At 55.4% G+C, this 21,343-nt stretch overlaps 3 protein-coding genes across 3 annotated transcripts; 2 read left to right on the forward strand and 1 right to left on the reverse strand.

Moving 5' to 3' along the window:
* The first annotated feature begins 336 nt into the window (after nucleotides 1-336).
* GRPEL2 (GrpE like 2, mitochondrial) lies at nucleotides 337-11,803 on the forward strand. The gene is made up of 4 exons (XM_012574164.5): nucleotides 337-501; nucleotides 4,647-4,815; nucleotides 5,960-6,041; nucleotides 7,975-11,803. The coding sequence occupies exons 1-4, from the start codon at nucleotides 434-436 to the stop codon at nucleotides 8,331-8,333; spliced, it is 678 nt and encodes a 225-aa protein (XP_012429618.2). The 5' UTR covers nucleotides 337-433; the 3' UTR covers nucleotides 8,334-11,803.
* A 1,823-nt stretch (nucleotides 11,804-13,626) lies between these two features.
* On the forward strand, nucleotides 13,627-16,884 carry PCYOX1L (prenylcysteine oxidase 1 like). Its single transcript, XM_030283990.4, has 6 exons — nucleotides 13,627-13,810; nucleotides 14,166-14,372; nucleotides 14,812-14,986; nucleotides 15,066-15,277; nucleotides 15,366-15,506; nucleotides 16,072-16,884. Exons 1-6 carry the CDS (start codon nucleotides 13,669-13,671, stop codon nucleotides 16,728-16,730), a joined length of 1,536 nt encoding a protein of 511 aa, XP_030139850.4. The 5' UTR covers nucleotides 13,627-13,668; the 3' UTR covers nucleotides 16,731-16,884.
* Nucleotides 16,885-17,649: 765 nt separating this feature from the next.
* On the reverse strand, nucleotides 17,650-19,996 carry IL17B (interleukin 17B). The gene is made up of 3 exons (XM_072935366.1): nucleotides 19,339-19,996; nucleotides 18,287-18,573; nucleotides 17,650-18,156 (listed from the first exon to the last, which is right to left on the reverse strand). The coding sequence occupies exons 1-3, from the start codon at nucleotides 19,357-19,359 to the stop codon at nucleotides 17,913-17,915; spliced, it is 552 nt and encodes a 183-aa protein (XP_072791467.1). The 5' UTR covers nucleotides 19,360-19,996; the 3' UTR covers nucleotides 17,650-17,912.
* Between the last annotated feature and the right edge of the window lie 1,347 nt (nucleotides 19,997-21,343).

The following is a 21,343-nucleotide window of genomic DNA, read 5'->3' on the forward strand; positions in this document are numbered from 1 at the left end:
AACGGAGTCCCGGGGGATGGAGCAGCGACCGGGGCCGAGCTCCAGGGAACCGGCGCTGCGTGCCCAGGTCTGCTCCTTGCACACTGAGCTCTGTCCGGCTCCCAGTCTCGGGGCACAGCAGCCACGTCCAGAGCCAAACCCCGAGTCCCAGGGTCCGGGAGCCGCATGTGGGCAGGGCAGAGTACCCATCCTTCATTCCCCTCACGGCGGGCGGAATACACATCCTTCATTCCCCCATCCATCCCCGCCGTGCCCTCATGGCGGGAGGAGTACACGTCCTTTATTCCCCCACCCATCCCCGCCTCGCCCTCAGGGCGCAGCCCCTCATGGCGGCCCCGCCCGCCGCTGGATCGCGGGGCCGTGTGGGAGCTGTAGTTCCGCGGGGACGCGGGCGCATCGCCGCCGCCGCTGCTCCGCCGCTCCGTGCCGGGCCATGGCCGCCCGCTCCCTGCGGCGCCTCGGGGCGCTGCTGCCCGCGCCCGGCGAGGCCGGCACCGGCAGGTACGTGGGGCCGGGCCGGGCCGGGCCGGGCCGGGCCGGGGGGACAGGGGCGGCCCGGAGCCGCGGGGTGCCGGGGACAGACGTGGCAGTGCCGCGGGCCCGGGCCCGGGCGGGCGCCGCGCCGGGGGCGGGAATGGGAGCGGATCCACAGTTGGACCCAGACCCCAACCACGGCCCTGGCCCGCATCTGGACCCCGACCCGAACCCAGACCCAGACCCAGACCCCAACCACGGCCCTGGCCCGCATCTGGACCCCGACCCGAACCCAGACCCAGACCCCAACCACGGCCCTGGCCCGCATCTGAACCCAGACCCAAACCCAGACCCAGACCCCAACCACGGTCCTGGCCCACATCTGGACCCCAACCCAGACCCCAACAACGACCCTGGCCCGGATCTGGACCCCGACCCGAACCCACACTCAGACCCCGCCGGTCTCCATCATCCCCCGCCGCTCCCCATCTCACCCCCAAAACCCCAGGCTGCCGTTCCGCGCTCCTCAAAATACCCTGGAGCAGAAATAACGCTCCATAACCAATCTCTTTTCCCGAAATATTTTTTTTTTGGGGGGGAAATTAATGTTCATTTTTAAGGCAAAGTGTTTCCGCGCTCGCTAAGTCACGTTGGGAGATGGTTTCCTGCCTCTGTGTCTCGCCCGGCTGAACCATTTATTCATTAATTTATTCATGAATTATTCAGGTTTAATGTGCTCCTCAGGTTTTGTTTCTGGTGGTGAGGCAGCACATGTGCCATCAGTGTGTTTTGGGTGGTCGTGGGAAGAGAATCCATTTAATTGTGTCAATATTTCGACAGAGGAACTGTGTCCACTGATGCTTGTTTTTTACATCATGGAATATGGCTTAGAAAAGAGAAATCCATAAAGGTGCTTGAGTTATTTGAGTGAAGTGTGGGCAGGTGAAAAGAAAAACCGCCAAAATGCCTGTTAATTATTTTTTTGTCTAGAAGAGAAACACCACTAAAAGACTGTTTAAATGTAATATAACAACTCTGCAGCACATAGTAGATGCAGCTGTTTTTGGGACTAACTGTAGATGCATGTCAGGAAATTCTCCCTCTTGCGTGGGTGAAAACTCCTTTGTCCCCCTGCAAAATGTGCAGTGGGGCTTTCACCGTCTTTGTGTCCCTTCTTTGGACACTCTGTAAGAGCTTTAGGTCTTTTTTACATCCTGGCACCCAAAACTGCCCCGGTTCTCGAGGTGAGGCCACCGCAGAGCGGGACAATCGCTCCTTGCGCTGCATTATCTCCGGAGGCACTCCCTGATGAAACAGCGCCCAGGAATTGGGAGTAATTCGATTTCCTTCCAAAGGCGGCTCATCAGAGCTGAAACCAGTGCAGATGTTTCTGTGTGTCTCAGCACTCGAGAGCTTTGTCATGCTGATTTGGGAGGAGGAGGGAGTGTTCCAGGAGGGTGGGGAAGGACCCTTGCGTTAGAGAGTGCTGATTGTCCCTTTGGAAAGGTCGTGTGCTCCAGAAAGAGGTGATACCATTGTCACTCTGACCAGAAACCCTCTCTCATCACTGAAATATTAATCTTGAAGGACAATTGGCTTAAGCCATATGGCTGAAATCAGCTTCTCTGCTCTTTCTTATCTCTTTGGCTTTCTGTGACATGGCTTTGTAAATCTTTCTGTGACACCAGCTTGTATAACCTCCTTTGCACGCCCTGCGACTTCCGCGTGTCTGTCACTTCAGGATGTGTCAGCTTTCTCCCGTGGGATCCATGCCTATTTTTAGGGTGGCTGTGATCAAGCCAGCCTGTAGAAGATGGAGCTTGGTCAGTGGACAGCCTGTAAATAGCTCCTGCCACTTGTTGGGGAGAATTCCTTTCATCCTGCAGCAAGGAGTAAATTGAGCGGCATTTTCACCCCCGCATAACAGACCTGAAGAATTCCCTTTGGAGGCAGGCTGGGATTTCTTGGCCATAACTTTTCCAGGCAGCATGTGGCTGCCAGGGCATGTCCCTGCAGGGGTGAGCACTCTGGGATTTGGGATTTGGGTTCAGAAGCTGCAGAGGAGTCCATGCAGGCAGCTCCCTGCTCCACGTAGGCAGCTGGGACCGGCTCCTCCATGCCCCTCTCCCACGCAAAACACACCCATCCCTGCCAGTAACCACCGGCAGAGACAAAAACCTCTCCAGCTTTGGCATCTTGGGTGCCGAGGAGTTAACTGAGCTGCACAGCCTATTTTTAAAACACAGGAGTTTCACCTCTGAGGGGCCCAGTGAGATTTCTCAGCTTCGTTCAGGTTCTTTGGTTCATCTGTAGCATGGCTGATTTCCATCGCTGCAGCTCTTTGAAATGAAATGTGAGATGATAAAAGTTAAAGCTTGTAGCTGGTGCTTCCCATGGACGTTTTTGTGTGCAAAGAAAGCCTCAGATTGATTTTTGAAGGTTTGGTGAAGGAGTCCTTCTCTGTCCTCCCCTCTAGTTCAATCTGCTTTCTCTAACTTTGATAAAGTGCTGTTAATCAGTCAATAAAATGAACATAATAGGAATCTTAAAAATCATTCAAGACGAGGTCTTGTGCCCCAAACAGCAGCCAGGGATGAATTGTGGGTTTTTTTCCTGTGTTGGCATTCCGGGAACCCAGACAGTTCTTTAAAGATTAGTCTGAGGAGCATCCTACTCTAGAGCAAGTGTAAGTAGAGAAAGCACTTTGAGGTTTGTATTTGGCACGTAATTTGTTGAAAAGGAATGGTTTGACATACAGAACATGTTTTAAGTACTCACTTAATAAAAACTGCACATGCAAATGTCCTCAGGTGGGGAGAGGAAGTTTGTCATTAGTGCTGTGGGACATTTAGCACCCTGCTATTAAGGATTTAAATGAGGAAACATCTGGGCTGCTAAACAGGGGTGTGAGGAGATGCCTCGTGGTCTTTGGGCAGATACAGATCTCTGGAGCTGGGCTTTGAGGATTGAGCCAGTCTAAACCCTCAGGGACACCTCCTCCCTGCCCTACATCTCACATATTTGGCTTCCTTTTGGTACTGGCACTTGCACTGATCTGATCTCTCAGCACACCTATTCAGGGACACTGAGAGAAAAGTCCTCTTGTTTTATAGGGTTATTTTTCAGCTGGTTTAACTTCTTGAGATTGAATTCTGCTCAGCTCCAGTACTCGAATAAAGGGGGCAAAATGACTGAACAGCACTGAGGCTTCATGATAGACCCCAGAACAAATTCTGTGCACTTGTGTGACATTGAACCTGAGCAATGCAGCCTCGCTGAAGAGGAAGAATGCTTAATGGTGCAGGCCTGGTAATGTGAACTCAGCTGAATCGATTCTGGGGTCTGAATTAGCGTCTCTGTACAGAGTGCAATTGTTCTGTAAAAGCACAGGGAGTGGAGCTGGTGCCAGCACAGGCATTTCTGGGCTGTGCTGCCTTTCACAGGCTAGATGTGCACTTAATATATGGAAAACATTGTATGGAGGGGATATAAAACATTACATGATGGGGCTGTTGAAAGCTTGCTCAGAGGAAGAGCCCAGGTATTCCCAAAAAAGGAGAATACACCCTTCCTTGTTATGTGTGTACTGAAACATTTCCTGGATGGAGCTGGTTTGGAAGCAAATTCTGTTTTGTTCTGCAGATTCTTCCTGGTGTGAGGTGTGAGAGGGAGGTGGAGCTGAGGCTCATGCTGGCAGGAATGAGCCCTGTCTAGGTTGGTTTGTAAAAGCAAGTGTAGTAGAAGGGAGAGTGAAACACAGAAATTTTTATGTTGGAAAAGACCAGGGAGGTGGTGGAAGTGTCCAAGAAATGACTGGATGTGGCACTCAGGGCTCTGAGCTGGTGACAAGGTGGGGATTTGGTACAGGTTGAACTTGATGGTCTTGAAGATGTTTTCCAAACTCATTTGTTCTGTGTTTCTGTGAAAAGCTGACTCTTTCCAAGGTATGCCAAAGAAGTGGAGTAAACCCTCTGTGTGCCATGCTAGTCTAAAATAGAAGAATTTAACAACACCTCTTTGTGTTTCTTTGCTGATTGTCTGCGTTTTCTGAAAAGAAATAAAACTGTGTCTAGAATCCTGTGTACCTCTTTTAAGAGTCTGCTTTTAATACTGACACTAACCTTGAATTCTCGTTGACCCTGAAGTTACTCAGTTTGTTTCTTTGTCCCTAGTTTGTATTTCAGAGGGTGCCCCTGTGCTTTCAGCACTGCTGCTCAGCAGAGGAGTACAGGAGATGAGTGTGGCCCAGAGGACCCCAGTGAGGAGCCCAAGCACCCCCTCTCTGACTGTGCCTTGGAGCACAAAGCCATCAAATTGGAAGAGCAAGTCCGAGATTTAACTGTGAGTGTGCTGGATGCCTGTGCTTCAGTCCCCGTGGCTTGGTCTGGTTTTCAGCCCTGGATTTTTCCCTAAATGCTGTGACACACACACACAGAGCTCCAGAGCAGCTGTGCCCTGAGTGTGAGAGGGTGAAATTCCACCCTGCCTTCCCCAGAACACCATCTGGCAGCAGGGCACTGATGGTGTGATCCTGGCAGGAAAAGCTGTGTGTTGGAGCTGGTCACTTCTTTCACAGCCTTGTGGCAGTAGTTTAGTGCTGATTAGCGTCACATGTTGGCATAGAATCACAGAATATCCTGAATTCTCACAGGATCATCCAGGCCAGATCCTGGCCCTGCACAGACCCCCCAAAATCCCACCCTGGGCATCCCTGGGGCACTGTCCAAACCCTCCTGGAGCTCTGGCTCTGGAGCTTGGGGCTGTGCCCATCCCTGGGGAGCCTGGGCAGTGCCAGCACCCTCTGGGGGAAGAACCTTTCCAAAAATCCACTCTGACCTGCCCTGGCACAGCACCAGCCCTTCCCTGGGAGCTGTCCCAGGAGCAGAGATTGGAGCTGCAGCCCCCAAGGAGTCTCTCTCCTCAGCTTCCTCCAGCTGCACAATCCCAGTGCCCTCAGCTGCTCCTCCGTGGCCTCTCCAGACCCTTCCCCATCCTCTTCCCCCTCCTTTGGCCACTCTTAACTGCTTTATGTCCCACTGGATGCAGATTATCCAAGAAGGGAAGCCCTTTTAAGTGCCTGTGTGTGATGGAAATCAGGTTCTATGTTGAAGAACACACGTGACTGAGGGGGGAATTAAATACCACAGCACTGGGCTGTCCTGGAGATAATCACCCTGAGAATCCTGCCCTGAGTGAGAAATCAGCTGTCACAGAGCTGCCTGCTGGAGAGAGGAGGATCTCAGCAGCAGCCTGGCAGTGCCTGTTCAGCTGAATTCAGCCATTCAGTGCCTGGAGTATCTTTGGCCTTCCTTGGGTCTTCTGAGGGAGTTGCAATTTTTGATTAATCAATAGAAGGACTTGTCTTTGTATGAAAATACAGGAGCCCAGCACAGCCTTTTCTTTTTTTAAAGCATTTCTGAGGAGTTTGCAGTGCCAGGAGAGGGGTTTTTCCTGCTGGTGTGATGTGTCCCCTCTGTGGTTACAGGAGCGATACCGGAGAGCTTTGGCAGATTCTGAGAACGTCCGCAGGAGAACACAGAAGTTTGTGGAAGATGCCAAACTCTTCGGTAAGCAGAAGAGCTGTGTTTACTGCACTGGCCTGCCTGCCTGAGCAGAAAATGCTGATCAGCAGCTTTTCTGTCCCCCTGTCCTGCCCTCCCTCATTTATTTCAAAGCCTGCTGTGATGTTTGGCCTGGACTCTTGATGTCTGGGCTTAATCACTATTTTTACTGTGTCCATCTGTGTCCTGTCCTATCAGCTTTACCCACAGAATCACAGAATTGTGACTATTTTTTTTTTTTTAATAGTCCCAGTGCAGCTGAGTTTAGTTCTGCTGACTTGGTTGAGAATGCAGGAGTCCTGCATTCTCTGTGTGCTTCTTCTGCTGTGTGCTGAGGATGGGCTCTGGCAAGGTGTACTTTATACTCAGCTGTGTCATCAGGTTGTGATCTCCTTTACTATATTAACAGCCTCCTCTGCTTCAGTCCATTGGAGGTAGATGCAGCCTGAGGCAGTAGTTGTCAATCTCTAGATTAGATGTTTAAAACCTCTAAAAGAAATATTTTAGCATCAGTGAAACGAGCTGGATTTGTAGCTTTGGCAGCAGAAGCAGGTGAAGGGGGAAGGAAGCGCTGTTCAGGCATTGCACTGTGCTAGAACCATCTCTGAGAATGAAAAACTGTTTTTCTCTATAATGCATGGATCTCAAGAGGTTTATTGTCAGTTAATTCTTGCAGCCTTGAAATTAGAGCTGCTGTATTTCTTACTTTCTGCCCATGGTGCTATAAAATGGCTGCTAAGTTTGGAGATAATCAACAACAGGATGATTGGTTTTGAGAGGGTTTTTTGAGCTCTTGGGATTTAATAAGTAGCACGAAGAAAAAATACGTTCTGCATTAGAAATTGCTTCCAGAGTGAGACTCGGAGATCTGTAGATAAGAGGAAAATCTGAAAGGAGCTCATAGCAGGATGGAATTAGTCTCTCTTCCCAATTGATGAGAGGCAAGACAAGAGGAAGCAGCCTCAAGTTGTGCCAGGGGAGGTTTAGATTAGGTTTTAGGAGAAATTTCTTCACTGAGAGTGTTGCCAAGCACTGCCCAGGGAAGAGGTGGGGACACCATCCCTGGAGGTGTCGAAAAGACTGTGACACGGTTTAGTGGTGGCCTTAGCAGTGCTGGTTTGATGATCTTAAGGGTCTTGAGCAGCCTAAATGATTTTGATTGTATTAAAAGAGTGGTAATTGCTGGGTTTCTGTCTGCTCCTTTGCTGCATCTCCTTCCTCTCCCTTTGTTCATGTGTACAGCTGCAGACAGCACCTGACTGTTGCCTCATTTTCTCTGTTTCCCTAATGTGTCATTCCAGTCAGGGAATTATGACATTTATGTAACTGAGGGAGGCTGCTTTTCCTGGAATTTCTGCACTGTGCAAGAAACCACTGCTGGAAATGCAGCCAGTCTAACACTTTTGTCATTATTTTCTAATGACAAAACCTGCCTGGCTTTTCACGGCCAACCCAAGGACTGTTTTGGTCCAGTCCTTCCACAATGGTTTTAAGCTATGAATAAATTGGGGATTTTGTACGTCTGAATAGCCATGCATTGTTTTTGCTTCCCCTCATTGTGTTTGTTCCCTGTGGAATGGGCACTTGTGTGAAAAATTATGTCAGTGGGACTGGAGCAGAGTCCTAAATGACAAATCTGAGTTGCAAAAAACTGTTTGGAGTGAGACAATAATGCTCTGCTTTGTCAGGAATACCAAATATACATATGGTCATGGTATGGATGTGCATTTCCTGCATATACCTTGGTTTGAGGAGTCTTTAGATTACTCTTAATGCTGAAGCTTAATTCCAGCAATCAGAAGATACCTCCTGGTCTTGCTAAATTAAGTTCAAATCAATGAGCAGCTTTAAAAGTGCCTTCAAACCACTCTGACTTTGTCTGCCCTTGCTACTGGAGCTCTGGATGTTCTGTAAGCTGTCCTTCATGTCCTCCCTGCAGGGATCCAGAGTTTCTGCAGGGACCTGGTGGAGGTGGCAGACATCCTGGAGAAGACAGCGGAGAGCGCCGCGGGCCAGGCGCAGCAGCCCAGCGATCCCAACCCCGCCCTGAAGAAGATCTACGAGGGCCTGGCTCTCATCGAGGCCAAGCTGCAGAGCGTCTTTGCCAAGCACGGCCTGCAGAAGATGAACCCTGTGGGCGGCAGGTATGACCCCTACGACCACGAGATCATCTGCCACGTGCCAGCCGAGGGCATGCAGCCGGGCACGGTGGCGCTGGTCACGCAGGACGGCTACAAACTGCACGGCCGCACCATCAGGCACGCGCTGGTCGGCGTGGCCGTGGAGGCACAGGAGTGACCTGGCTCCAGCTGCTCCACCCGGGACCTGGCTGAGCTGGGGACAGTCACAGCTGCTTGTATTTACTTATTTATTGAGCTGCCTTTGTGTGGTGTGATGGCTTCGGGGTGTCACCGCTCTCGTTATGAGGTACTCGTGTATTTAATGGTCCTCCTTGGAGTCCCTGGAGTGCTGCTGTTTGTCAGATATTTGTAGCCTCTTTCTCTGCTTTATTTCTCTGTGGTTTGTATGGGGAAGAGAGGAGAGATACAGAGAGGAAGGGAAATTCTCTTCTTGTCTCCTCTGAGAGGGACTCCTGCAGTGGACTCCAGGAAAGGAACTTCTCTGCCTCACTTTCCACAGCTGTAGTAAAAGGGACTGTAATAATACTGACCTACCTCACAGGGATGTGGTGAGACTTTTCGTGTGCAAAGCACTGGGAAAAGTCCAGAGGGATGAGTATTATTATCACCTGATTTGATGTCTTCCCTTGTCCCCAGACCCCTCAGATGGGGTGAAGATTATCACTTGAAATAACATCTAGGGGCAGCTTTTTCTTACATTGCTTCAGGAAAACAATCTGGAATTCATGGAATCTCTGTTGTACTAGAGTTGAATAGAGATGAGGGTTTTAAAAAAATTCAGTTGTTAGGTCAGCCTAATGTTAATATTCCTTCTCCAGGTAAAATTCCAGCTTGACTCTGTTCCCAAAGGTAAAACAGAGAATGGTGATTTGTGGTGGAGCCAGAAAACTGTCCTCACATCTCTTAATCTCCAACCCAAATGTATGTTTTAGAGGAGAGTAATTTCTCTTCCCTGGTGGGTATTTGTGCATCTTTCAAGCATGATAAACTATGTGCTGTTTGTTGCAGCTGCTGGCAAAATGGAGCTGTGCCCTTAAGCAGGAAATCTGGACTGTTCTATTTTCTCAGCTCTCCGGCAGAGATCCTCAGATTACACCAACTTCCAGTCCACATTCTGATTCTACTTTCAATGATCCTAGTAAATATGAAACCTTTTGGGTTTTGACACAAGGAGAAGAATCTCTGCTCCGAAGTCTCAAGTGCCCTTTAACCAATTTTAGCAGCAGTGACAAGAAAGCAAGAGAAGCAGAAGGCTGAGGAAGTGAAAGCTGACCTCGAGCTGTCCTCCTGGTTGGGGGCATGTTGTTGTCACAGCACATATGTATTTCCCACTGGCCCTATTGCCTGGGAGTTCATTTATTTCAGCTGAAAGGATGCAGTCACTGAGGAGGATCAGAATTTAACCCTTTGCAGAGCAGCAAGCAGTCAAATGACAGAAGAACAGTTAAGCCACAAAACCAGGAATGGTTGGTTTTCAGCTTGTTTCTTACTGATTTGTTCATTCCTTCTTTTTTACTTTCTGGAATTGGTTCCATAACCTGACCAATGCACTTCCAAAAATGCTTTACTTAGAGTGGATGCCATCCCTGCTTTGGAAGAAAATTTATTCTCCCATTCCTTTGGAGGCTTCAGCTGAAAAACCCTTTTGGACTTCAAGATTGTCACAGCCTTTAATACTGACATTCTTTTACCTGGGGAGGTTGTGTGCTCTTAGTGGGTTGGCATCCCAGAAATTTAAGGAATCTGCACATTTCTAACCTGCTCCATGCAACCTTTTAGTGGCAGCTGTGGCGTGAGTCTGTAGTGGATCCTTTTTGGAGTGTGGATCCTTTTTGGAGTGTGGGTTTCTGCCTCTATGCAGTAGGTTCTGAGGGAGGTACTGGAGATTTCAGCCTTAAAACAACACTTCTGGCAGCTTTAGCTCATGGGCAAACCTCTTGTTCAGTGTATTATTACTGAAACTTCCATGGTTTTGGAAGTTTCAGGGATAAACAGGACTTCCTACTCATTGTGCTGAGCAGGTCACCAGGGTATGCTGTTTCTCCAGAGAAAAATGGGTAAAATATAAAATGTGGCGCTACAAATCTGCCTGTTCTTCCTCAAAAGTGAGGAGCCCACGTCCTCAGGTGGAGGGAACAGTGGGGCCTCTGCTGCCTCCTCAGCCCCTGCTGTATCAGCTGAGTCTTGCAGTCTGAGGGGAGAGCTGGAAGCCAACTTTGAAATTGAAACTTTAGTTGTAAGGAGCCAAACAGAAGCACTGACATTTTACACTACAGGCAGTTTTCTGTCACAGAGAGGCTTCTGCTGCTGTGACCAGGAGTGATGGGATGCAAATCCTCTTTAAAATCACCCGTGGAACCACTGGACTGTGAAAAAAAAGTTACAGTCATTCAATCCAGCTTGGGTTTGCCAGCTCTGCCTGTCTCCTCAGCCAGGATTCACCCACTTCTGCCTTAAGGAAATACCCCAAAATGCACTCGGACCTTCTGTCTGTACTGAGAGATGATTTATCAGCTTGTCTGGCTGGGGGCTGCTCTCACTGAGGCTGCAGCAGGACTCTGAGGGATCCTCTCCAGTCTTTCCCACCCTCACAGAGGCCCTGTTTAATTTGGGGCAAGTTCTTTTCCCAGTGAAACTTCTACAGGATCCTGTCAGGTTTTATGATTTCTGTGAAATGGAAGCAATGCTGAGAGACTTTCACAGATGTTGCCAAAGATATAAATCCTGTAGCTGTTGTTTGTCCCAGTTTCTGCTTCCTTTGAAAGGTGAAGTGAAAATGAAATAACCAAACCTGGATTCCATCACAGAATCCAGATTTCCCAGGTAAAATTGTATTCTCTTGCTTTTCAAGCACACTTAATGATGTCTTTTTGTCCTGGGTGAGATTGTAGAAGGGTGGGTTGAATTTCTGCTTGGTTCTTGCTGCCTTTTCTGCCCTGTTTCTGTAACTCCTGCAGGGAGGGGACTGACCCTTGAGCTGCTCCTCTGCAGTCACTTTATGCAGTGACTGTTGAATAAAACACAGAAATACATGACCAGGGCAGGAATAGCAGAGGAGAAGAAGTGTCATGTAGCTTTTAGTCATTTCCACACCTGGACAAGCCTCCAGTGGCACTGTCATGAACATGGCAGATCTGAACTCTGACCAGGAGCAGTGCAGAATTAAATGGAAGTTGCTTTGTGAACCTTAACTTCCCAATGCTTCAGCAGCAGAGCTTCTGTTGGAAGAGCTGTGATCACTCAATAGCTCCTAGCAGTCCCTTAATTAAAAAAAAAAAAAAAAAAAAAAAAAAAAAAGTATTTAAGTTTTATAATGTGAATATTGTAGTATTTTTTTATTTTAAAAGTTGAAGTGTTTTGTTATTATTTGCAAAGTCAAACGAACAAAGTGTTGCTAATCTCCAAAAATCTTAAGGCCATTTAGGTGGGGGGAAGCATGTATATATTGTAATTTCTGTGTGTCTCTGTGCTCTTTGTTTACCCAAAGGCTCTGCCTGTATGACAGACAGAGATGTGTGAGAGAAGTGCAACAAGTTGACAACAACATTTGAGTTGATGTTGGAAAGGTCTGATTTCCTTTAGATGTTCGGATAGTGTCCATTTGCTAATAAAACAGAAGAATTGCAATGACTTCTCTGACTTTTTTCCTTTCCCAAACTGTTGCTCATTCCAACTCCAGCCAGCTGGGGCTGCACATTGGAAGATTTCTTTCTGTTCCTGATCCCATTGTCTGTGAAAGGGCCACAGCAGCATTTGGCTGAACATTTTATTAACGATGCCTGAGGAGGGCTCCTAGAAATGCACACACACGGCGTTGGTGTCAGCGATTCCTGCACTGATAACCTGCCCAGGCATTTCCACACCTTCTGCTCTGTCTGGTCCTGCATGGCTGGAGAGAAATATTTTCTGCCAGCCTCTGGTGGTGGTTGGTTCAACAGAGCTCTGCCAACAGCTGAAATCTGCATCTCTGGGTTGATCTTTGCTTGGCTCTGCTGCCTGTTTGCCCCGTGTGTGCTGTGCTGCAGAACTCCAGGGCCTTGTGGAGCTCTGCAGTTAAGGGTGGGTTAATTCACAGAGTGCCTTCAGCCCGTGGTACCCACAGGCAGGCTGGGATTTTAGGGATTTGAGGGAGAAAAGATGAGGCTTTCTCTGTGAGGGCGTGTTTGTAACAGATTTCATTCTCTGCAAAAATAGCTGGGCTCCATTCCTGTTTTGCACCCGTGTGGGTGAGCCTTGTTCTCCCACAGCTCTGGATGCCCCCGGGCACTTCTCCCTGCAATAAAAAGTATTTGCAAAAGCCCATTTACAAATAGCCTTTCTGGGGGTGAGATCAATATTTCCGTGCTGCAGAGGTGATGGCCCATCACAGGGGCTTTCCTCATCCTGCTAAAATGCACCTCAGCCCAGGAAATCCTGCTGCTGCCATTAGCAATTTCTGGCTCTGCTGGTTTTTCTCTGCAGCAACAGAGAGAGTTGGGAGTTCTCAAACCACTTTTTTCATGTGCAGAAATGCCTCTGAGCTTGGGGCAGACCATTTTGCTTACGGCAGGATAAAATATTCAGAACTCCTGCAAGCAGGGCGGGGACTGGGAGCAGTGCTGACCTGCCTGGGAGCCCTGCTGCGTGCACAGCAGATTTCTTGTCACCCACAGCCCTGGGGAAATCAGGCTGGTTAAGTAAGAACTTGTTAGAACCCAAGACATGCTGCAAAGATATTTGTGTGCTGCGTTTTGAGCTGCTTGGGATTGTCATCTCCCTATTCCTGTGGGATCCTTCCCCTGGTGAGGGGGAGCTGAGCACGGGCAATTTTTGTCTGTGCCCACCCAAATATTCACCCTTGAAGTTCAAGGCTGTACGTGCTTCCCATGCAGAAAGTCTGAAGTGGCTCCTGGCTGGGGAAGGAAAGGGGCCTGTGCTTGTGTTGTGTTTCCTGGAGACAAAGTGATGGACTCTCAAACAAAATTCTGTCCCTTGGTAAGGAGCCAGCCCTGGGCTGGAGCGAGCTCTGGGTATGTAATTACACATCCAACATGTTCGAGAGAGTTTTTGCTCAGCCTTTGCCATCCTTTGTAATCCGAGCAGCAGCGGGCTCCCGCGGGATGCCCTTGGCACAAACAGCTCACTGCCAGGCACTGTGTTTCACCCAGGGCAAACGTGCTCCGTGCTCTGGCAGCTCATGGCAAACGTGCTCGGTGCTCCGGCAGCATCACGGCACGGCGGCGGCAGGAGCGGAGGGGGATGCCCGCAGGGGGATGCCCGCAGGGGGACACTCTCAGGGGGATGCCCGCAGTGGGATGCCCGCAGGGGCTTTCGGCTGTGTGTCAGCGTCCCCGCTGTCCCCTCAGCGCCACTCTCCGCCCTGCGCAGCCCGGGGCCGGTGCCGCCCCTCCCGGCCGTGCCGTGCCGGGCTCGGGGCGGAGCGGGGGGCGCGGGGGCCGAGCCTGCGGGAGGGGCGGGCCGGGGCGGGCGCTGCCGGCGCCGCTCTCCGCGCCATGGCCCCGCCGCCCGCCGCGCTGCCGCTGCTGCCGGTGCTACCGGTGCTGCTGCCGGTGCTGCCGGTGCTACCGGTGCTGGCCGCGCTCCTGGCCGCGCTCCCGGCCGCGCCCGCCGCCCGCGCCGCGCCGCGCTCCATCGGTACGCGGGAATAGCGAGGGCTGGGCTCGGTATCCGGGAGCTCTTAGTGGGGCCGGCAGCACCGGGCCGCCTTCTCCACCCTCCCGGGGCCGGCGCTGAGCGTTCCGCAGCCCTCCGCTGCTCTCCGTACCCTGCATCCCCATCCCCGCGCATCCCCATCCCCGCGCATCCCCATCCCCGCGCATCCCCATCCCCGCGCATCCCCATCCCCGCGCATCCCCATCTCCGCGCATCCCCATCTCCGCGCATCCCCGCGTATCCCCATCCCCGCGCATCCCCGGAGCTCCGCGGCCTCCGGGGAGCGGAGGGACCCTCGGGCGCTGCTGACCCGGCCTCCCGCCGCTCTCTCCCGCAGCCGTGGTGGGCGCCGGGCTGGGGGGCTCGGCCGCCGCCTATTTCCTGCAGCAGCACTTCGGGCCGCAGGTGCAGCTGGACGTGTACGAGGCTGCGGGCGTGGGCGGCCGCCTGGCCACCGTCACCGTCAACAAGCAGCAGTATGAGAGCCGGGGAGCCTCCATCCACGCCCTCAGCCTCCACATGCAGGACTTCGTCAAGATCCTGGGTGAGACTTGCCTGGCCTCGCCTCGCCTCGCTGAGCTCTGGGGTTTGGGCACCCCCGGGCCCTGTGCTTGGGGTAGTGGGGAGGGTTTCTGCCAGTCGCCCTTGGCACCCCAGGCGTGTGGTGACCCCCTTGTTGTCCCTTCTGTTGTGCCCTGGAGAGAGAAGGGGATGGGGTGGTCACCATCAGGGGGTCCTGGTGGGATTAGTGTTCATGGTTGTTCCCAAACTCCTGCCGGTCTGTCCTGGTAGGCAGCAGCAGCTCCATGAGATGCACCAACATGGTGTGGCTGGGAACCCATGCCTTGGGGTCTCATTCCTGGTGTCCCTTTGAGAGCATCCTTGCCCCAATCCCTGCTGGGACATGGCCAGTGCTGGCCTTTCCCAGGAGCCAGCAGCCCCAGGGAGGGACAGCCAGCCACGGGCTCCCTCTGCTCCCGCAGGCCTCAAGCACCGGCGCGAGGTGGCCGGGAAAAGCGCCATCTTCAGCGGGGAGCACTTCGTCCTGGAGGAGACCGACTGGTACCTGCTCAACCTCTTCCGCCTCTGGTGGCACTACGGCATCAGCTTCCTGCGCCTGCAGATGTGGGTGGAGGAGGTGATGGAGAAGTTCATGAGGTAGGAGAGCCTGTGGGCTCGGGGGGGTTTTCCTGGCGCCGGGGCATCACCGGGTGTCCCCTGCTCCTGTCCCCTCCAGGATCTACAAGTACCAGGCACACGGCTACGCCTTCTCCAGCCTGGAGGAGCTGCTGCGCTCGCTGGGCGGGGAGGCCTTTGTGAACATGACCCAGCGCTCGGTGGCCGAGTCCCTGCTGGAGGTGGGCGTCACTCAGCGCTTCGTGGACGATGTCATCGCCGCCGTCCTGCGCTCCAGCTACGGCCAGTCCGTGCTGGTGCCCGCCTTCGCAGGTGAAGCCACCTCCTCTTGCCCTGTGATGCTCCTCAGTGTCCCCTCTGCGGCCAGGCTCTGGAGCCACCCTCGTCCTCCTCTCTGCAGGGGCCATGTCGCTGGCGGGAGCCCAGGGCAGCACTTGGGCGGTGGAAGGAGGGAATAAGCTGGTGTGTTCAGGGCTGCTGAAGCTGACCAAAGCCAATGTCATCTCAGCCAGGGTGACAGGCATCTCCCTGCACAGCTCAGGTGAGCCTGGGCACAGCTGTGGCTCTGCGGGCACCAGGGTGGGAGGTTGGTGGGGGCAGTGTGGGAATGCTGTGGCTGGGGGGATCCTGGTCCTGGTGAGGCATTTGGGAGAGGGCTTGAGGGTCTGTCCTTCTCCCTTGGTCTGATGCAGTGGGGACCCTGCAGCACCAGCCTCAGCTCTGAGGTTGCCCTCCCTCCCTCCTGAGGTCCATCAGGTTCTCCTGTAGCACCATCCTTGTTGCAGGCTCGCTGCCCTTTCCACCACAGCAGAAAAATGTCTGGGGCCTGGGATGTGGGCTGTGTTCCCCCAGTCCTCTTTGCCCCCACTAGGCTGGGTCTCTCTGGAAACCATTTCACAGAGTCTTAACGAAGCCTTTCTGCCACCCTAAGGCGTTAGAAACTCATCCATAACCATCCACTGCTGTGGTCCAGCACCGGTGTGTGCTGGAAAACCTGGGGATGGAGGTCAGGCTGGAAAAAAGAGGGTCAGGGCAGCACCAACTGGGCCTCAGGGCAGCACCACCTGGGCCTCAGGGCTGCTCCTGACTGTCCCCTGTCTCTTCAGAGGGGAGAGCCCTGTACCAGGTCCACTACGAGAGCACCGAAGGCCAGGGCTCGGCTTTCTACGACCTGGTGGTGGTGACCACTCCGCTGCACCCCGGCAGGAGCAACTTCACCTTCGACAACTTCGACCCCCCCATCGCCGACTTCCCCGCGGCCTTCCAGCCCTCCGTCACCTCCGTGGTGCACGGCTACCTCAACTCCTCCTACTTCGGCTTCCCCGACCCCAAGCTGTTCCCTTTCACCAGCATCCTCACCACCGACACCCCCGACCTCTTCTTCCACGCCATGGACAACATCTGCCCCGTCAACATCTCGGCGGCGTTCCGGCGCAAGCAGCCGCAGGAGGCGGCGGTGTGGCGCGTCCTGTCCCGGCAGCCGCTGGACAAGCACCAGCTGAAGACCCTCTTCAGGTCCTACTACTCGGTGCAGGTGACAGAGTGGCCGGCGTACCCCCGCTACGACGCCGCCAAGGCCCTCCCGCCCGTCGTGCTCCATGAGAACCTCTTCTACCTCAGCGGCGTGGAGTGGGTGGCCAGCTCCATGGAGATGATCGCCGTGGCGGCCAAAAACGTGGCCCTGCTGGCCTACAACCGCTGGCATCAGGACCTGGAGAAGATCGACCAGAAGGACTTGATGCACAAGGTGAAGACGGAGCTGTGACCGGCTCCTGAGGGGTGCTGGGCCAGGAGCTTTGGGGTGTGGCAGTCTGGGGAGTATTTATTGCCTTGGGGAGGCCAGGGGGGCTGGGGGACGAGGGACAGGCTGTGTCCCGGTGACTTGAAGGCCTCCAGGAATACAGTTCCTGCCCAGTGTTGTTGTGTCTGTGCCGTGTGCCTCAGTTTCCCCGTTACCTCACCCCAGGCTCTGCTGGAAAGGAGCCTGTGCCTTCTCCTGAGAAAGGGTCACTGTGTTTGGGAGGGATCTTGGGGGGCTTTCAGGGGGGAGGCTGGCTGGCACTGGCAGCAGATGGGTCCTCCCAAGCTTCCCAGCTCCCACCAGTCTCTCCTGCCTTCCTGGCTTTGCCCTTGGGAGCCTCACAGGGCTGGAGATCCCACGGCCTCTCCCATGCCTGGAGCCCAGCCCTGCTCCAGTCCCCCAGGGATGCAGGAGGGCTCTCACAGCTCCTGCCAGGTGCTCTGTGCTTCTGGGGGTGTCCAGGCTTGAGGGGCCCCAGCGTGAGGGGCCAAGGCAGGGGCAGGACAGACCAGGGCCAGCAATGCACTTTATTGAGACCTCAGCAGCTGCCCAAGCCACCAGCAGCTCGCCCCGCTCCTTGGACTGCCCAGCCGGGCACTGAGGAACTTGTGGGAGGGCTGGGAAGGACTGGGAGGGACTGGGAAGGACTGGGAAGGACTGGGAAGGACGGGAGGGCTGGGCATTGCCAGAGCTGTTGCAGCGATGGAGCAAACAAAGGGAAGTGGGGACTTTGGAAAGGGAGGAGGCTTGACCCTGATCCTGGCCCTGATCCTGATCCTGATCCTGACCCTGACCCCGACCCCGACCCTGACCCTGATCCTGACCCCGACCCTGACCCTGACCCTGACCCTGACCCTGACCCCGATCCTGACCCTGACCCTGACCAGAGCTGAGCTCCTCCCCGGAGCCTGGGGCAGTGGTGACTCCCAGGGCTGCCTCTGCCCTTGGTGTCCCCAGAGCAGCTGCTGGGGCTGCGGCTGACAGAGTCTGCGGGGGAATTTTGAGGATCTCTTGCACAGAGACCTCCCCTCACCCTGACACCCGGCCAAGGTGGCCTCTCCCAAAGCGCTGAGCAAGCTGGGGAAGCAAGAGCAAGCTGGTGAGATGCCCAGCCCTGGGGGAGCTGCAGGGAGGTGCTTTGCAGCCTCAGAAGATGCAGGTGCAGCCCACAGCGATGGCCTCCATCACCAGCTGGTACTTCTTGGGGCACCTCTCGCTGCCCGGGGGCCGGGGGGCCGGGCAGAGGCGGCGGCGCACGGGCAGCCGGCTGTAGATGGGCACGCTGGCCATGCTGCGGTCCTCCTGCATGCTGAAGGGGTTGATGCAGCCCCTGCACAGGCAGCGAGCCTCGGGGATGTCTGCTGGGATCCGCCTGGCGTCGTGGTTTATCCTGGAGGAGAGGGAAAGCAGGACAAGGCTGCAGAGATGGTGGTGGGGGCAGCGGGTGGGTGAAATGGGTTGTGCATCGCAGCCTCCAGCAGGGACTGTGCCCGTCCCCGAGGGCACTGCCCCGAGCTCACCTGTAGGCCCAGGGGGACAGGCTCCTCCGGTTGGACCTCCAGAGCCTCAGGTTCACCTGGCACTTGGTGTCCCCCGGCTGGGAGCCGTTCCTCAGCTGGCGCACCATGTCCTGGATGCTGTGCTCGTACTCTGCCACGCTGCTGTAGGGCTCCTCAGGGGCCCAGGCCATGGCAGGGGGGGCTGTTGGTGGCCGTGCCGGGCCCCTTCTCCTGCCCTTGGCTGCCTTGCTCTGCTCCTTGGCTTCAGGCACCACCACCATGGCGAAGGTGAAGATGCAGAGGAGGAGCTGAGGAAGAAGAGAATGGTGAGTGGCTGCTTGGACTGGCATGGAAGGGGAGCTGTCCCTCCTCCCAGGGATGGCCAGGTGATGGCAGGACCACGCTGACTTTGAGGTGGCACATTCAGTGCCCAAAGGCAGGTGAGAAACACCCAAGGGCAGTTTGCAGGGATGGTGGGCACACGGTGGTGATGAGCTGATGTGTGGCCGCCCCTCACCCTGCTTGCAGCCCAAAGTGCCCCTGCCTGTGCTGCCCTGCGTGCCCTCCCTGCCCACCCTGAGGCAGCTGCGTGCTGGGAGGGACCAGCTCAGGCTGTACCTGGGCAGCCTCAGGTTTAAAAGGAGCCTTACAGAGATGAGACAGTCAAGAATGAGATCTTTATCCAAACCCTCCTCTCCCTCCCTCCGTGCTGAGGACGGTGAGAGAGAAAAGATGCTTTTTTCCTTCCCTTCTCCCTCCAGCCTCGCAGCGTGTGCTGCCACCCGGCAGGCTGCCCGCAGGGAACAAAGTGGCTTTCTGTAGTCCTGCTCACTGCTATTCGTGTCCCTGCAGTGCCCGGGCAGCCCCACGCTGTGCCCCGGGGCCAGGGCTGCTCTCCAGGCTCTGCCCTGCCAGGCTCTGCATCCTCACCCTGCTGGGCATGGGGGCGATGGCCCTGGCAGGCCACAGCGGGCACCTCCAAAGCAAACAACCCCCGGGAAACAAGCATGCAAATAATTCTGGTAGAGAAGGAGAACGAGGAGCAAGCCCTGAGCTGCCGGGGAGGCACCTACCAGGTTTGGAGCCCTCTCCATGGCCGTGCAGGGTGCTGCCCGCTCGTCCTGCAGTGTGGCCGGTCCCTGTGAGCCGGGCAGCTAAAAAGGGAAAGCCCCAGCCCCCAGCTGTGCCCTGCCAGAGGTGTGGCCGGTCCCCAAGGTGCCAGGGAGCCTCGGAGCAGACAGGGCAGGGGGCCAGCGTGGTCTGGGACTCGGCCACCGCCACCGCCCCAGGCGCTGGCTCCGCTGGCCGTGGCCACTGTGGTCAGTGGCGGGTCCCCTCTGGCCCAGGCAGCCCTGAGGGGCTCTGCTGGCAATCCCGTGCTCTGGGGAGGGGGTTTGGGCTCTGTTGGTGTCACCAGCATGGTGACAGGGCTGGCAGGACACGGCTGCTGGGCTGGTGGAGCAGGGGCTCGCAGGAGGAGCAGGGTGGCTGTGTCCCGAGCTGGCAGCAAGGTGAGCAGGTAGGTAAGCTGGGGCTGGGGGCCCTCTGCCATCTGTGAGCCACCAGCAGCAGCAGCTCTGCTGTCCCCAGGAGCCCCCAGACGTTCTGCCCAGCAGTGAGATGATGGCACCCATCACTTCCTGCGCTCCTGGTCTGTCTGTCCCCAAACCCTTCTGCTGTCCTCAGCTCCTGCCATGGGGACACGTGTCCCCCTGCCATGGGGACGCAGCAGCGGTGCCCACAGCTGGCCGTGGGTCTGCAGGGTGCTGGCTGTGGTGGGTGATGCCCTGGGTCCCGGGGTCAGGCACCGCGCTGAGAGTGCTGCGGTGGGGGAAACTGAGGCACGGGGGTGCTGTGCTGGCTGTAATTCCCTGGCCAGGGGACAAGGGCTGGCACTGCAGCCCTGCTCTGCCGCTGTCCGTGCGGTCAAGTGCCACGCGATGGTGCTGTCCGCCAGCCAAGCGCTCCCGGTCCTTCCCGTCTGCATCCCTCCTCCTTCCATCCCTCCCTGTATCCCTCCGCCCCTCAATCCCTCCGCCCCTCCATCCTTCCCTACATCCCTCCCTGCATCACTCCGCCCCTCCATCCCTCCCTGCATCGCTCCTCCTTCCATCCCTCCCTGCATCCCTCCTCCTTCCATCCCTCCTTGCATCCCTTCGCCCCTCAATCCCTCCGCCCCTCCATCCTTCCATGCATCCCTCCCTGCATCCTTCCGCTCTCCATCCCTCCCTCCGCCCCTCCATCCCTCCGCCCTCCATCCCTCCATCCCTCTCTCCTCCCTCCATCCCTCTCTCCTCCCTCCATCCCTCCGCCCTCCCTCCATCCCTCCCTCCATCCCTCCACCCTCCATCTCTCCCTCCATCCCTCTCTCCTCCCTCCATCCCTCCATCCCTCTCTCCATCCCTCCCTCCCTCCCTCCATCCCTCTCTCCTCCCTCCATCCCTCCCTCCATCCTTCTCTCCTCCCTCCATCCCTCCATCCCTCTCTCCTCCCTCCAGCCCCACCGCGGGCGGATGCCCGGTGCTGTTCCCCACTCTCCGGGCAGCCGGCTCTGCCCTCCTCCTTTGGATGCTTCCCTCCTCCTCCTCCTCCTCCCCCCGCCTCACTCTCCATCCCCGGGGATCTGAGGCCTTTGAGCTTTGTAGGGCAGAGGGAAATTTCCGCCTCCTTTTCCCAGTCCATCAGCGGTGCCTCTAGAAAACCCCCTAAACGGGGTAAAGCTCTCTGCACCCCCAACTCACGGGGTCCCCCTCCTGCTGCCTGCCCTGGGGTGCAGCCGGGCTGCTCCCCATGTCCACCCCCCCAGGGACAGCCCCACAGGCGCTTCAGAGGCTTTGCTGTCCCCTTGGCCGAGATCTGAGCACAGAGTGTCCCTTTTGTCACCGCAGGACCTGCCAGGGGAGCCCTGCAACCACCTGCCCGTGCTTTGGGTGTACAGCAGCACCCGGCCCCTGGCCAGCAGCAGTTTTTGGGGTGCTGAGCCACCCTTGGCCGAGATCTGAGCACAGAGTGTCCCTTTTGTCACCAGGACCTGCCAGGGGAGCCCTGCAACCACCTGCCCGTGCTTTGGGTGTACAG

This window comes from Taeniopygia guttata, chromosome 13, assembly GCF_048771995.1.
Source record: "Taeniopygia guttata chromosome 13, bTaeGut7.mat, whole genome shotgun sequence".
NCBI lineage: Eukaryota > Metazoa > Chordata > Aves > Passeriformes > Estrildidae > Taeniopygia > Taeniopygia guttata.